This window comes from Oryzias latipes, chromosome 18 (genome assembly GCF_053564925.1).
Source record: "Oryzias latipes strain Hd-rR chromosome 18, Olatipes_Hd-rR_3.1".
NCBI lineage: Eukaryota > Metazoa > Chordata > Actinopteri > Beloniformes > Adrianichthyidae > Oryzias > Oryzias latipes.
In genome coordinates, this window is record NC_136254.1 from 12748004 (window position 1) to 12765023 (window position 17020).

Sequence of the window (17020 nt, forward strand, 5' to 3'; positions counted from 1 at the left end):
GCACCACCCAGTGGTCAATCACAGAAGCTGTCATGATGGTGAATTTATATGCAAAGAAGCATCTGCTGCACTTGCATCCCCCCCCCCCATTGTCTAAAGAGGAGGAGCTCAGTGAGAAAGATTTCCAAGCAAAACTCTGCAGCTTCTCCCTCCTCTTCTTCACTCCCAACAGACTGGGCAGCAAATGAAGATTAAGGAAGTCAACTAAAGTTAAGTTTCAAAATAAAATCAGTTTCATATCTGATCTTCAAATTCAAACTTAGAGCTAAGCACTAAATGGGTCCTTCATCAGGGATTTACCTTTTGTCCAGATAGTCCTGGAGGACCCTAAAGAAGAGGGGAGAAAAAGAAGGATTTCAGAGACACAGATTGTCTAAAGTTCTTTTCCCTCTGATTCCGATTATGATTGACACAGAGATGATTTTTGTCAGCCATTTCCCTCCCCTTCCTTTAGCCCAGTATTTTTCAACCAATGTAGTAGTGCGGTGTACAAGTGTGCCGTGAGAGATGGTCAGGTCTGCTGTGGGAAATTATTCAATTTCACCTAATTGGTTAAAAAAAACTTTTCCCCTTGCTAGGATACCAGCTCTGTGTTTATCCTAACAGGTCCAGGCTTAATACGGACTAGTTAGAAATAAGAGGGATCATAAAGACTTTTTGTGTTTATTTGAAAACACTTTGATAAGAATGACTCTACCGCGATTTTGTTGCAACTTTGGCCATTTGCTCCCATTTTGGAAAGCGTTCGACCCCTTAAACTGGGATGTCCAAAGTCTGGCCTATGGGCCAAACTTGGTCTGCATTCAAATTTCCACAGGCTTCCATCATAAAAAAAAGAAATGTGTAAAATATCATGTCTGTGGTTTGTACTGTTGATGAAGATAACCATTTCTTTGTTGTTTACATGATTTCAATTGTGAAGTTTACAGCAAGCATTTAATAGTGCGTAAAATTTTATGTCAACCCAGATTTAATGTTGACAAAAGATTTTTTTTCCAGACAGACTTTTTTTCATTTTGAATTTGGTTTTCAACTTTAAAATTCAAGGGTAATTTTTATAAAAATGTATTTTGACGTGTTCCTGTTGTATCCGATTCTAATAGAAATGATTTATTTACATTTAATGTTATTCTAAGGGTTTAAATCATGCAGGCTGATTGGTTGGACCCCATACCTTTTCACCTCACCATTCTGGCCTTTTTTTAAAAAGGTTTGGACACACCCGTCTTAAACTCTCTCCACCAATCATTCTTGGAGTCCTAATCCTATACGTCATCAATCTAACCAATCCGACGTGGTTAAAGGGTAACAGAACAGGTCAGTTGGAGGCTGACTCACCTCTCAGCCCAGATTGGAAAAATGCAAAGAAGGGGCGGGACTAGGGGAGGTGTGGTGTGGATCTGTGATTGACAGTGGGGTTAGCTTGAGGTAACCAGAGGATCTTTGTATTATTGTCTCAATGAAAATAAGAAAATCCGTAAGGTTCAGAAGGCCCGAGCAGGCTGCCTCCCCATCCCGCAGCACCTCTCTCTCGGCCAGCCCCTTACTGTTTTGCGGGGCGAGTTCTGCCACTCTCCTGCTCTCCGAGTAGCGAGCTCCACTGCTCTAAGTGTCGCAGGACAAGCGCTGGGGCCCTCTGGAGCGTTCAGAGATGTAGGGGCTTTTATACTGAAACTGCAGAGCATGATGACGTGTAACTACTGAAATGGCGTGGGACTTCAAGCTGTTAACCAATCACAAAATTCAATTTACTACCTTGTTTTAACCACTAGGGGGCAGCACACAGAGGGGTTTTGACTCTAATTTCAGGAATTAAACAAGTTTATTTTAAATTCTCAAACATTTGGGAAGGACCAACAGTCAGCACTTTTAAAGCCCCATTTGTACGGGTAAGTAGCCAAAAAAAAAGTGAATTTACTGTTCAGTTACCCATTAACGTCCTCACTTTTTTTGTACCGACATGGCTCATAAAGTCTCTCAGTTATTAGCGGTGTAGCTTCCCGTGGGATCCGGTGTCAGATCGTGTGGAGAAAATATCGAAGCTCAGAGATGGGAGTCTGTTCGACATCAGTGCAACCGTTTTTTTGAAATACATTTCCCATGATTCCTTGGGTTAACATCTCTGCGCTACTGTTAATTGTCATAAAGCACAACAAACGCAAATATCTTTTCTAACAGTTTGCACCAATTAGTTCTCCTAAGTTCTCGTGTTATTTGTGTTTGTTGAAACAGCTGGTTTCCAATAGTTCTGTACTGGAGGACAGTCTCAATTTCAGACTTTTAGCACTTTTGAAAAAAATTAAAGTTAAGTTTAAATTTAATTTATAACAAAATAAAAGAAACAGAATTAATGTTAAGTGACCAACAGACACATTTAACTAAAACTACATTGAAATAATTGTTTTTCTCAAAAATAAAAATAAACGTTTTTTTTAAGTTACATGTTTGATTTAGACAAAAACAACAAGAACCAAAATGTAATAATACAACTATAACAACTATTACAAAAAAATAAATGCAAGATCGTGGTACATCATTAATACAGACTAAAGTTTCTTGTTTTTTACTTTTACTGAGGAACACCTCAGAGTATTCTGTTTCATCCAAACTCACCGGCCGTCCTTCAAATCCTGGAATTCCTGGGCTTCCTGGGAAACCTCGATCACCCTGGAGATAAAAAAGCACTGTTTTTCAGGAGTGAAATTCATAACATGATGACACCTTTATCAAAAGATACATTCCCTTCAAAATTATCTTTGAAGCATTACCTTTGTCCCATTGCATCCTGGGATACCTCTGGGACCAGGGGGACCATCATGTCCTGGGATTCCCTAACAGGCAGGAAGTTGACAGAGGGTGAAGCTTTCCATTGATCTAAAGATTCCTTTGGACAAGCCATTTCACTGGAATAAAAACTTACTGCTACTCCGGGGGTTCCTGGGAATCCCGGCAATCCCGGAGGTCCCTGAAAAAGGCACAAAAGAGGTTTATTACAAAACATGTTTTCATACTTTAAGAAGGTGATACAGACTCTTTGATAGAAGCATTTAGAATAAGATGAAATGAGGACACCTGCTGGCCACAAGCAAGTATTACAATTTAGCTTGCAGCAAAGACCGGCTCAAAGTGTTTTATTTTTCCCTAATAAAAAATGCTTCTGAGAGTAAAGACAGAATAGATTGACTCACACGAATGCCTTTTAGACCTGGAAGACCTGGAAGACCATCAGAACCCTAGAAAGATGAAGACCGCAACGTTTACGTTTTAAAACCTTAAAGTTTCAGATGTGCCCCTTTTTCTGGATGGCAAAATGTGGAACCGAGCCCACCGTTTCTCCTCTTGGTCCAATCGGTCCTTCGGGTCCGGGGAACCCTGGCACCCCTGGTTGTCCAGTGAGGCCTGGCAGCCCCCTCTCCCCCTGCCAGGAAAAAGGACAGGCAGAGACACAAACATTAGAGCTGTCTTCAGGAACATGCTGGCTTCTGCACACATGAGCTTCGGAAGTGAAATCTTTTCTACAAGCTCTAAGACCTGACAAAAGTAACGCTCATTCCCATGTAAGGCTAATACTAAAACTTTTAGTTTTAAAGAAGCTTATATATGAGGATGTTATGGATGACTTTGAGTCATGCCTTCTGTTTTGCTGAAAAAGGCTTAGACTGTTACACTTGGTGTGCCTGATCTCTTCTGATCTCAGAGGTTTGGCCTGATTAGTCATTGGATGAAAGAGCTCCCTAGAAATACGAAGTGCTGCAACCACATACAGGGAATTTCCAATGCTTTTAAATGGCGTTTACTTATATAGCGCCTTTCTTCCTACAAGGACAAAGCGCTTTACAGTCACTGACCCATTCACCCAGTCACACACACATTCACACACTGTTAGTTTTAATTTTACTGTATTTGCCGTTCCTGAGTCCGGTTAAATACAGAGGTTCAGTTCAAAAAGAACATCTACAGAAACCTGAAGCCAAAATCGCATGTGCACATTGCAAAGTGATTTGCTGCAGGGACAAGCAGATTTGCTGGGAACTTCAGAGCTCATACGGAGGCTTCAGGGCGGACACTCGCCTCAGTCACAGAGGGGCGGGGCATTCTTTCTCTTCTCACTTCTAGCAGTATAGCAGCACCTCATTCTACATTTCATGGTATTAACCAGAATGAATCTGATCATAATCCATAATCCAATAGGACATTTTTTTTTATTCAACTCCAGACATGCATGAATATATCTTGTGGTCTGAACCGATCAAATATGCTAAAAGGTACGAGTGCACCTAAAAGTGGAAGAGTCCACACTTTAAGACCTGACTTCTGTTACGCCTTAAAGTGTGGGGGGCTCCATTTGCAGTCAGTGGGGATGGTGGTTGTTTCTAATAAACAGAGTAACGTCAGAGGATAAAAGCAAATAATTAAACGAAAGACTGACAACTTTTTTGTTAAAATGCTCAAGCCTCATCTATTCATCTATCCATCTTCAGAACCCACTGAATCCCTTTCAGTTTCATGGGGTTGCTGGAGACTTGGTCTCACTGATCAGACTTTTACTCAGATTCTGCAGCAGCGTGGACTCTCAGTCAGAGCAGATACCCTGAGAGTCCTGCGGTGAAGGCCAGAGCCAGCCAGCTGCAACGTGGTACAAGAAATCTATTGAAATTTCACTTTTTCAGCACGCTTAGTGTTATAACATGCACATAGTCCCTCAGGAGTGAAGGTTCCAAAATCTGAAAAGTAAGTGGTCCAGTGATGAACAGCAACCCCATGAGGCGCAGTGTGTGGAACTGCACACAGCGTGAGAAAAACATGTCTGTACGGGTTAATGTGAGGACTACAGGCTTACAGAGGCTTTCTTATATAAATGAGGTTGTTTCAAGTGTCAGTTTGACAGTTTGACAAAACTCAATATAGTCAGTGGATTGAAATATGTTCAGAACAAACCTGATTTTTCCTCCTGCAAATGAATTTTCTTTTTACAAAATTTGGATCAGGTGATAGAAAGATTTAATAATAAATATCAAGTAATATTAAGTAAAGTGACATTTGTGCTTTTGACAGCACAAACATGGAAAATGGTTTTAGGGTCTGAAAAATGTAGTTTCTGGTGTAATAACTGATGTTGCCTTATTTTACTGCAGTCAAAAAATTAACAACTGCATGTAAATGTCAGACCAGAAAGAGAGGGAGGAAGATAGAAAAAGACAAAACAAAAAAAGATTTTACTTTAAAGAAGAAAAAGGAAAAATCCTTGTGAGGCGGTCTGGGTAATGTGACTGAATTTTCTTTTAAACAACAGAAACAATCAGGGTCCGAACGGGGCACGTTAACGCCCCGTTTGGACCCTCAGAGCCTCCAGAGTGGGTTAATGGAACAAGTCTCTGTTCTTTTTTTTTTTTTTTTTTACTGTTCTCCCTAACTGAGTAGCACAAAATGAATATGCATCCCAGACTCACTTGCGCTCAGAGCCTGACCCCCCCTCAATGTTCCTCACGCCGGTGCCGCCGTGGCTCTGCTTTCCTACTTTCTACACACACGCTAGCGAAGAGACGGCTTAAGTACACACACAAACACTCAGTGTTTCTTTAAAAAATTGCAGGAGGAGCAAATCTGAGTTAGTTTTGACTTATTTTTTATTTTTCAGTCATCAAACAGCATCTAAAAATCCATCAATCCACGTAGCCGATAGCTGGAGTAAGCCCTGGAGTGTGCTAGTCCCTTATGGTAGTCAGGGCATGAATGATGGGGCTGGACCTCCTGCCCCCGGGGTTGGCAACAGGCCCCTTCCTTGCTCACTGTCTCGGCTCTGGCCTCTGTCTGCAGCTGGCTTGCTGCCTCCTGGCTGCCTGGCCGCCCTGGGAGGGGGGGGGGGGGGGGGGGGGGGGGGCTACCGCGGCCGGCTGGTGGGCCGGTCGCCCGAGGGAGCCTTATTCCGATCCGCCTGCTCCTCCCCGGTCCCACCCAAACAAATGTTGCACACAGGCACATAGAGCTCTGGGAACTGGATGGGTGGGACATGCTGGTGGGGCTCACTGGGGGCCCGCCCTCCATTCTACTTTTACTCGCATATTAGACACCTTGATTCATTTAGGGCCTTGTAGGGATGGTCTGGTGGAAGGGGGGAAGGCGAAACATCCGTGGTCATCTTTCACTGGTCCGCCCCACAATTTTAACTTCAACTTTAGACACCACACACTGCCGGTTAGCAGCACACACACAGCAAATACACACCAAACACAGAGGGACCCCAGAGTGTGTGTGTGTGTGGGGGGGGGGGCTCTGCTGCTTGGCAGTGGTAGGGCCTGCCACACTGGAGACCTCCTATTTTACATGCAGCACACACAGTACACCCACACTACCATACATGGGTGGGGTCGGGGAGGGACGCTCGGTCTTCACCCGTCTGGTCCACTCACCGCGGCCAGGCTTGTGAGTATCCTGTCGGCTGTAGTGTTGGTCAGGCGTGCGGCGCTTGGGCGTCGATCGGCCGGAGGGGGTAATTGCGTGGCGATGGGGGGTGGGGGCAACCAGAAGATTGTAAGTGTGGGTGCGAGAGTGCACGGGTGGGACAGACCTGGGGGCTGGCTCACCGGGATCCTCTGGAGCTCTCCCTCCCCATTGCAGAGTGGGGAGGGCACTTGGGGGGGGTATGGGAGGAGGGGTTGGAGAACATAACTGGTGAGGAGGATGGTAGAGGGTAGAGTAGTGGGGGGTGGATCTGTGGTTGCGCTGCGATCTCTGGGTAGCTTGGGTCGTGTGCTGGGGCTGGCTTGGGGAGTCGGGGCGCCGGCTGGGTGGTGGGAGGCTCATGGGTACTTTGCTATTCGTTATTTTACTTTTTTACTTTATTTATTTTATTTCCCAAATAATGACTCATCCGCTATGATCCATTCTAAACTGAGGGAAGTGACTTTAACAAAAAAAGTAACAAACAAAATAGAAAAGAAGTGGTCCGCTCCCGCACTTAACTAGTCAAGTGGACCGGCGGAGCGCAGACTTACAGCTTTGTGTTTGATGGGAAGGGGGGTGGGGTGCTTTGTTACATGAGCGGTATGTGTGGAAGATTTAAGACTGCGATCCGTCCTGCAGCTCTAGGGGTACGAGCTACCGAACTCAGAACCGGGTCTAAAAGTGTGTGTCTGAGCACAGCTCGGATCGTGAGCACACACAGCACTTTGAGCTGCAAAACAGAAATGTCGCTCAGTCCGTAGAAAACATTCAAACAATCACGTGGATTTGTGTTTCAAGTCGTGTCCCGACTAAATAAAGGCTGATGTTATTCCCACATGTTTACGTGCAGCCAGGATGCAGATTGCAGCGCCACCCAAAGCTAACGTTGTTAGCCGTGTTAGCATACTGCTAATCCTGGCTTCTTTCCGGCTCCGTTCAGAAATAGCACTGACCACACGGATTAAAATTCAAATGATGAGCGAACAGGTGTTTCATAATAACCGTAACATTATTAAAAGCACGTTTAGAAGATCGTCTTGTATATTACCGAGCTGACATGTCAATGTATATAGCTGCTCGGCGCTGTTAACATTGTTTTGTATTGAATTGTTACATTCAATAAAGTTTGACAAAAAAAAGCCGCTCAGCAGAACTCACATCCTCTTCCGGTTTTTCAAACCATACTGCGCATATGCGAATGATTTATTCCGACCCAAAGTGTGACCTTACTGAACGTTTGTTATATTCTGATAACATTTTTCTGGGCCCATCTACACGGTTGAATTCTAATCCGACCATTGATCCCATCAAGATATTTTGCACATGTAACCGCGGCTTATGGTGTCGACTCGCAACATGGCGGGGGCGTGGCATCACGATGGTGTCTCTCCATCGGGATGTCACTCACCCATCACGATGGACGGTGGTATCGTCCATCGGCACAACCCTAGATGATTTTGCTTCATCAGAGGACTCAGAAGAGCCGGAGTGTGAGAACATTAACGTTACAGGTAAGGGCAAACTAAAGATTTTTTTCTATAGTCTAGCATTTTAAAGTTGTTTCCGTAATCGACAGATTAGAAAAATGTGTTAGCAATTCATGGATGGGTGAATTGCGGCATTGCAAAATCAGCACGAAGCTGCAGGAGACTATCTCTTAAGTGTGCTTTTCTGCCCTGATTTTGCTTTTCGAGGACAGCTGGAGCCCCATCAGCAGCTCTGGCAGATTTCGCCATGCTAAACGTTTGCCGTTTGGACCAACACGTATCTTCTAAATGTGCTTTTATTACTGTTATGATTATTATTAAGGGCCTGCTCGCTCATAATTATTTAAATCTGTGCGGTCAGTGCTTTTTTCTTGGCTGCAACGACCGCGAAGAATGATTAGCATCAAGCTAATACATGCTAAAAATATTGGCCGTGGGGGAACTTAAAACTCCGTGCGGGCAATGCCGCAATGAGCATCTTGCATGTAAAAATGTGGGAATTACATCAGCCTTTCTTATGTTCTGGACACCACTGGAAACACAAATTTATAGGATGGTTTAGTTTTTCAGATCTGTGTTGCAGCACTTACACCTTCAACGATCTGGCTGCCGGTCCGACGACAAAGCTAGTTCCGGGGAAAGTTTCAACGAACTGCGGTGCGTCCGAAGGAGGACCGCGGAAAGCGGAAATGCTACTATGTAGTCCTGAGGAGCTGTGTACAATCATCATGAGTGCACAACCATCACAGAGCCCTCTCCTCTGCCGCTAACACAAAGCTACAGCCTGGTCCTGGCATGTCAGGGTCAGAATGTCTATGTTTGGTAGTTTCAGCATTGTATCATGTAAATGCAAAAACAGATACGGGTCACTTTTAAAAGATGATGTAAGCGGGTCGTCAAAAATATCGGATATAGTCAGGAAATCGGATTTGGACATCAATACCTGCGGTGTAAATGCAAACACACAGCCAAGGTAACGCAGCAGTGGTTTTGTAGAAACATTTCAAGGTCCTGGAGTGGCCAGTCTCCAGATCTCAACCCCATAGAAAATCTTTGGAGGGGGTTGAAGGTCAGTATTTCCCCAAAACATCACTGCTCAAAGGGAGATCTGCATGGAGGAATGGGCCAAAATACCAGTTTGTGAAAACCTTGAGAAGACTTACAGAAAACATTTGACTGCTGTCATTTCCAACGAAGGGTATATACCAAGGTATTAATTTGAACTTTTGTTATTGACCGAATACTTATTTTCCACCATAATTTGCAAAGAAAATCTTTAAAAATCAGACAATGAGATTTTCTGTTGTTTTTCTCATTTTGTCTCTCAAACTTGATGTATATCTATGATGAAAATTACAGGTCTCATCAATTTAAGTGGGAATACCTGAACAAAATAGGTGTTTTTAAAGTGTTATTGTGACATTTTTCTGATGATGGAGGACATTTATCAAAATTCAAAATTGCATTTCTGAGTATTTCTAGGTTGAAATCGTGGCGTATCAACAGCACACAGAAAAATACTGTTGGTGGGCACATCTCCCTGCTCTGCTCCGTTCCGATGCATCCACTTGTAGACAAATAGATCTGTGTATGTCTTTCTTCTCCTGGTCTGAGCTGGAATCTAAACTGCATGACTAGATACCTACAATATTGCTCGCCAATTTTGTTGCACCAGTAATGTTAGCTTGAGGGTGAGAGGGGCTGTAAGCTAGCGGGAGATGGATGATGGGAAGTAGGGGTGGGCTTACTCTGCACTAACAGTGCCGCCCACAACCCAGAGGTGAATTTTGAAGAAATTCTGCTGCTCTGCAAAAAAACTATGTCCTAGAAAACAACACTTTTTTAAAACATTTGCACTAAAAACAGCATAATCCTAACTGAAAGACCACTGGGAACGCTTTTACAAAAGATCAAAGATGTTCGCAGGGGGACTTTAAAAGCGACTTCATAAATTATGACTCCAAATTTTCTGCTGCGTTCCGAATCCTTCATAGTTTCAGTTTTCTGCTTTTCTTATCTTAAACCCACAGATTATACAGATACTCTAAAAAAACAGGATGTCTCCTCCCCTTTGTCCTATGATTTAATAAATCATATAAACAGGTTTAAGTGTTGTTAAAGTGATCACTTTAATAATCTGACAGCTGAAAAAATCAGATTTGGGATGTTTATGTACACAGACTGGAGCCATTAAAACTTTTAACTGTTGACTTCTAACTTTGATCTGCTTTCAAAGACATGTGTGATCTATTATTCTGCAGCCTTCAATCCCAACTCATGTTTCCTGTTATTTTCTGTAATTTGGGAGGCCTGGGACAGCCCTAAAAAAGAAGGGGATGGTTTTATTTAAAGGAAAAATTATGGAAGAAATATTATTCTAGATCAGATGTTGATGTTGGTGTGAATTTTTCTATATTCTGCTCAGGACATGCAATCATAATGGTGATTTAGGATATTTTAAACATATATTATAAACATATATATTAGTTATATGTTATTCATATTTATTAAAAAAAACATATGTTTGGACCTGTTCCAAATCACACAACGTTTCCAGTTTCATTCATGAATTTGGACACATATGAAAAGAGAAGTCTTTTTATCCATGTCCTTACATGTTGGATGAATGCATTTGTGAGACAGACCAACCTTTGCTCCTTTGACTCCACTGCAGTCACATCTGGACGTGGAACATCCGCTGCAGGCCTGAAGGAACAGAAGAAGACTCATTGTGATTCAATCCAGAGAAACCTTCAGCAACAGCAATAAAACGGCTTCCTAATAATCACCACCTCGGCCTGCCAGAAGAGGGCGCAGTAGCATCACTGACAGCACTCTGCAAGACAGTGTTCCAGACCGCAGAACCCCATTCTATTGCCGGTTTGTCTGAACAGTGGAGGTCAGAGAGCTGCAACCCACTCAGCTTTTCCTACCAAACACCTCACCAAACTTTTATTTGGTGTGGGGGGTGAGTGATAGGAATGATGGGAAGGGAGTCTGGCTATGTAGGAAGGGGGCTGCTGCTGCTGATTAACTTTCCCATGCTCTGTTGACACAGTGAATGCCAGATGGGCACGGAGCGCACGCATGCCAGGCAGCCAGGCGGTGAAAAAGACAGATGAGTGTGCATGATGGGCGAGCGTGAGTGTCTGCACAGCCACTGCCGGCCCCTGTTGGTGCTGATAGTTTCAGAGGACGATGTAAAAATGAAATGATCTCAGGGTGATTCAGTCACAGAAAGAAGAAGACTGAAACACGCAAACCTGTTTTTGGACTAAATTCTTTCTGAATTGAGTGTTACCGAGTCAGATCAGCAGTACCATCTTTTTTGGTCAATGGTGTTTACTTATAGGGCTGTGCTGCCTTCTTAGAACGCCCAAAGAGTCACAGTCCTTTTAACCCATGCATACACTGAACACAGCTCCGCTGCTAAACACTGGTGCCAACCTATTACCACCAGGAACAAGTGTCTTGCTCAAGGACACCAAAACACATGGGAGTGCAGGGTGATCTTCTGATTAGAGATCGATCAGAGTAAAAGTCAGGGCTCCAGACTGCGACCAAATGGTCGCATTTTGCGACCAAAATTTGAGAGTGTGCGACTGAATTTTACATCCAGTCACACATGTACGTCAATGATCAATGAAATGAGCAATGAAATAATCAATGAGACGCGAGCGCACAAGCACGCAAACACACACACACTCGCACACATACTCATGAGACACGAGCACACACTCGCGTTTCATTGAGTGATGCCTGTCTGTGAGGCGGCCAATGCGTGTGAGAAGAATAGGGAATGGCCACTGTGAGTGGCTAAAATGCGTGGAGGGGGAAGGGCCTCGAGATAATCGAGGGCACGTAAACATCTGTGGGAAGGAAAAGGAGACAAATATCATCACAACCTGATATTTGTGTGCGTCTGAGCTATGAGCAAGCGAACTATTCATTCGTTCTTCCGACCTGCGGCTAGTATACCAGTGCCAGAGTCTACAGTCTCACCATTGGATGATGATGCAGAGTCAGAGGTTGGTGTGGCGAAAAAAGCCGCACTCACCATTTTTGAGAAGACTGGCTGAAAGAATTTAGCTGGCTGAGGTACTATAAGCAGTCGAACTATATGAATTGCGAATACTGCAGCAGCTACCCCAGAACTGCGGGGAACACAAAGTTTGCCGATAGGAGGATCTGCTCTAAGGGGGAGTGAGTAAAGGGTCAGGTTGTTTAGACCTACATGTTCCTAGTGAATGTTATTGGCCAGTGCCCCTAATGTTTACATACATTTAAGCATTGTTTGTAACTGTGAAATGACCAAAAGGTTACTAATCACTTTGTTACTAAGCACTTTTTAAATTCTGAATGTATGGTATTTTGTTTACTATTTGTACTGTTATGACAGCGATGGTGCTGTTAGTTTACCTTGTTGCATCTTCAAAAGTGCAGATTAAAATGTGACACTGAATTTAAAACAGCGCATTGTAATTTCTGCATCTATTATTAAAGCATTCATTAGTAATACAGTGGAAATAAGTAGATTTGGTTAGCATGTTGATTTACGGTATGCGCCCCTAAATTTTCTGGTTGTGCCCCTAAAATTTTCAGTTGGGGGCCACTGTGCTCCTAGTGAAAAAAGTGAGTCTGGAGCCCTGAGAAGACATGTTTTTTTCTGTTTTTTTCATGCATAGTTTGGACAGGGCTGCGACTTATACTCAGGAGAGACTTATATGACTTTTTAAAAACATAAATAGGCTCGCATGTTTTTTATTTTCTCCTTAACAGCCGCTAGAGGGCACTGTAGGTTTGTGGATCAGTATGAACTTTATGATATTTTTCTTATTTGCACTGAGACATTATTACTCTTGTTTTAATTCTTTCCTCCCTGGGATTAATATGGTACAGCAAGTCATCAAACTGGATCAAATGGCGGATCCAGAGACGGAGACTAAAAACTTGATGGTAGCTTCTTCCACATGCGATGGAAACAGGTTTGTAGACAAGCATTAAGCATTCAATTTGACAAGAATCAAAAAAATTAACGTGTAAATTACATTTGGTGTGAAGACAGCATTACGCCAGCCTTGGTTAATTTATTCTCAAGCATCACACTTTTCACCCAAAAGTGCAACTTACACGCTGGAGCGACTTATGCATACTGTAGTTTTTTATTCCTTATTATGCACGTTTTTGCTCCTGCAACTTATATTTCAGTGAGACTTATATGCTGGAAATGCCTAGACTATGCAAAACCAACTTTTTTTTTTAGTTTTTAAGAGTTTTATAATGTTCATTCCTCATTATAAACAACCCCAAAGCCAGAAATTTGATCCATTCACAAATTTCGGAGTATTCCTCTAAAGACCTGCGCCTCCCATCCCAAACCCCAAAAACCAGCGGGTTCTCACATTCTGATGCAGACATGTGAGAACAGTCCCTTCCAGGAAGAGTGCGCTGCCAGCGCCGCCCCCAGGCTAACACACACACTTTCTCCGTGGAGCTAGTGATGATTGACTAAATCGCTTTCATTTTATATAGGAAATATAAACATCTATCATTGCAAAAGTTTGGATGTTGTTTGTTCTGGTGGGCAAAACGCAAACTGCTGAGGCAGGCTCTAGGTTGACGTCATGAAATTGTTAGCACCCACACGGAGCAAGAGCCGATGCGTCAGAGATCTAGTCATCTTACCTCTGGGTAGGAAAATGAGCAGTGAAAATAACTCATATTTCATTAAAGATCATTCTGTAGTGTGCCAAAGGTTATATATTATGTCATATATGGATATAGTTTACTCTGAAATTCTTAAGAAAAGAATCATACAGGCCCTTTGAACAGGTGTATGTCTGATAAAGGTGTTCCATTCAGAGAGCACCTCTGTGGGTGCAAAAGAAACATTAGCATGAACTTCCTGAAGATCGTCAGTCATTAGGCTTTAACACAGTCTGATATTGTTACATTGCATGGGAGGAACCTGACGGAGCCCCCACATCCCCAACATATGCGTGTATGCTTATGCCTCTGATGGCCGAGCAGGCTGTCTGTGTGCATGAAGCTGCTGTTCACACATCAATGCAGTTTATCTGCTGTCACATAAACATACACACAGGAAGGTGCATGTGCATCCATGCACAGATAAAAGTGCATGGATGATCGTTCTGATCATCCACAGAAGCATGCAAGGAGGAATGTGCACAAAGAGCAGTGCACGGAACACGCCTGCAGCCGCTTTTGTTACTCTGAGGCAAAGAAGCTGAAGCAAAGCATCTCCTGCAGACAGAGGTGATGCATCAGATGTCAAGATGGGTTTTTTTTTTTTTTGAAGCACAAAGGAGATACCAACACACACATACGTGTGACGGGCCAAAGGCTTGTGTGCGTGCATGTGTGTATGGAGGTGTTTTTACAAGCCCCGGATCTCCAAATTAAGTCTCTGGTTTGCTTCAGCTCAAAGCAGACTGAACTCCAACGCCCCGACCTGCAGCTGCTGCATTTCCATCTGATGTCCCTCAGCAGCCTCAGACACAGCTGATTCTTTCAGGTCACAATGAAATACATTCAGCTAACCTGTAGGCCATTATCTCCTAACTTAGGGGTCTGCAACCTTCAACACTAAAAGAGCCATTTGGGTCAATTTCTCTTCAACCAAGACCCAGTTGAAGCTACAAATTCTTATTTCACCCTTTAGAAAAATAAAACGCTGATTTGTTTTTATGTTATTATTTACATTATGATACATATAAAATTGTTTTTGGCATGAATACAACAGAAAAGTAAAGAGAAAATAGCCCTTTTTCAAAAATATTAAATAGTTCATAACATTTGACAGAGGTTCACACGACTTCCTTTCAAAACAAATTACATCCTGTACCATAAAATTATTTCAATGCAGAAAATGTAGTATTAGATCAGGGGTGGGCAAAGTGCGGCCCGCAGGCTGGATCCGGCCCGCCTCCATGTTTGGTCCGGCCCACTGAACAATATCAGAGACCCATGTTTTGTTTGTTTTTTAATCTGGCCACACGATCAAGACATAACATTTTATTCCGTCCTTCTCCAGTCTGTGCTCCAACCTGAAACCCTCTCAAAATCTCTATCAAACAGAACAGAAGACAGTCTATGTCGCAGTTCATCTTTCCCGGTTTAGATAATTCTTTCTGAGCGATCATACTGCCTTTATTAAACAGCGCACCCAGTACTGTGTCTTGATTGGCTGGAGACCCTGTCAATCAATCTCCTCAGTCCGTGCCGTGTCTCCTTTACAGAGGAACGCGTTATGTGGAGTTCTTCAGATCAGAAATCTGTGATCATGATCAGATCTTTGTTTTCATTTCAAGATCCTGGACCTAATTTCTATGAAGGTTTGAGAATTTAAACAACAGAGAAAAGTGTGAAAATGTTCATGTCTGTCTGAGAAAAGTGTAAAAGTGGGCAGTGAGGAGTTTTGATGCCATAAAAAAAGTCTGTAAATAATAATTCTCTGTGGATTTCACCGATCACGGTTATTTTTAGAACGTAACTCCTGCAACAAACGAGGGAACTTTGTGCTGGTGAAAAGGTAAAGCAGAAATATGCGTAGCTGCAGCAGAAGACAGAGAAATGTGCTCTTTTATAATTACTGGATGAGAAACAGACCCGCAGGACGCAGCTGCTCAGTTTTAGCACAAACTGTTAGACGAGTGAGGAGCTGCAGCCCCCAAAGTCTCTATTAGGATTATGACGGGAGAGGCTAGACTAATTATTTATCATTATTATTTTCTTTTTAAATGTATCAGTATACTTTTCCTGAATTTTGTCTTTGAAAATCATAGTGTTACTTGGTCATTATTTTATTTAATAAATAATGTTATTTTATCAAAAGGATCATGAATGAATGAAACTTTATTCATATATAATAAAGTTATATAGTTCTCACTCCACGCATCTGCTCGTGGTCCGGCCCTTCTATCAAATTTTAGAACTCAATGTGGCCCCCGAGTTAAAATAATTAGATAGTGTAATTTCTGTAGAAAAAAAAAACCCAGGTAAGTTAACCAGTTGTGGGGCATCTCTGCCAAAAATTCATAAATCTAACAAACAAACTTTTTGAACCATATGGTGTACTTAAAATCCCTGAATTTGTTCAATTGTTTTCAACAATAGAAAACCCGCCTTTTAATCCAGTGCAATTTAATAATAACTTTTGGTTGAGTTAACTGACTTCAAATGGATTTTCTGTGATAATTGGAGCTCAAAAATCTGTCCGAAAAATGGGTTAAAAGTGTTTTAGTGCAACTTTGGTAAACGATGAAGGACTGATGGATTCTTGGAGAATTATAGCTTCCACAGTCAGGAACCTCATGGAGTGATATGTCCTCTCCTTCAACTGTTTGAGTTGGTTTACTTAACTTTTCTGTTACTTACATTCTTCTTTAAAGTTACTTTTTGAAACTAAAAACATTTTATTTTCTATAACTAGAGCACCGCAAAGGATGGGTTAGAGCCACATGTGGGTCCGGAGCCCCAGGCTGCAGACTCCTATCCTAACTTAAATGCCGTCTGAACTTTTAGCTTCTGCTGGGGAAACTACCCACTGTGAAGCATGGAGGGGGTAGATCCTCCAGATACCTGGGTTTAGCTCAGACCTGTATCAACTATTAGAACTGAACCTGGGAAAAGTCTAAGGCAAATTATTAAGTCGTTATGAATATAATTTTCTAACTTAACACAAGAACCTCTGCATCAATAAAAAATAACCACAATGGTTGGTGTCCAAAAATCTCTAGAAAATCTGCTCTGGATGTTGCAGCACCCCCCTGACCACAATCTGTTGCAGTTCTTTTTCGACCCCTCCCTGTTTCCTGAGCTTCTCCAGGTAACCATTGTAATCTGTTTCACCTGTGCCTGGTTTTTACCTGCAGACTCCTCCCACCTGGTTCCTGCAAGATGATCTGCAGTTCAGTTTCAAATAAACCTTTTTAACCTGTCCTGCTCAGCCCAACCCAGCTCTGCCCCTCCCTTATGCTGCCCCTCCCCAACCCCGGCTCTGCTCAGGTAGGTGCAGCATGTGCCCCGACACGCCTTCACATACATCACCGCCTGGCACAAATGCCGTT

The 17020-nt window shown here is 42.7% G+C and overlaps 1 protein-coding gene across 4 annotated transcripts in view; it reads right to left on the bottom strand.

Annotated features, from left to right (window-relative positions):
* Positions 1-17020, bottom strand: part of col4a5 (collagen, type IV, alpha 5 (Alport syndrome)) — a 62554-nt gene that overhangs the window by 25590 nt on the left and 19944 nt on the right. For all 4 annotated transcript variants that reach the window (XM_011487663.4, XM_011487662.4, XM_078935942.1 and 1 more), the window contains exons 2-8: positions 10581-10637; positions 3329-3418; positions 3189-3233; positions 2921-2965; positions 2769-2831; positions 2614-2667; positions 301-327 (exon numbers count right to left, since the gene is read on the bottom strand). In XM_011487663.4, coding sequence (XP_011485965.1) covers positions 301-327; positions 2614-2667; positions 2769-2831; positions 2921-2965; positions 3189-3233; positions 3329-3418; positions 10581-10637 — 381 coding nt within the window. The remainder of the gene's footprint in view (positions 1-300; positions 328-2613; positions 2668-2768; positions 2832-2920; positions 2966-3188; positions 3234-3328; positions 3419-10580; positions 10638-17020) is intronic.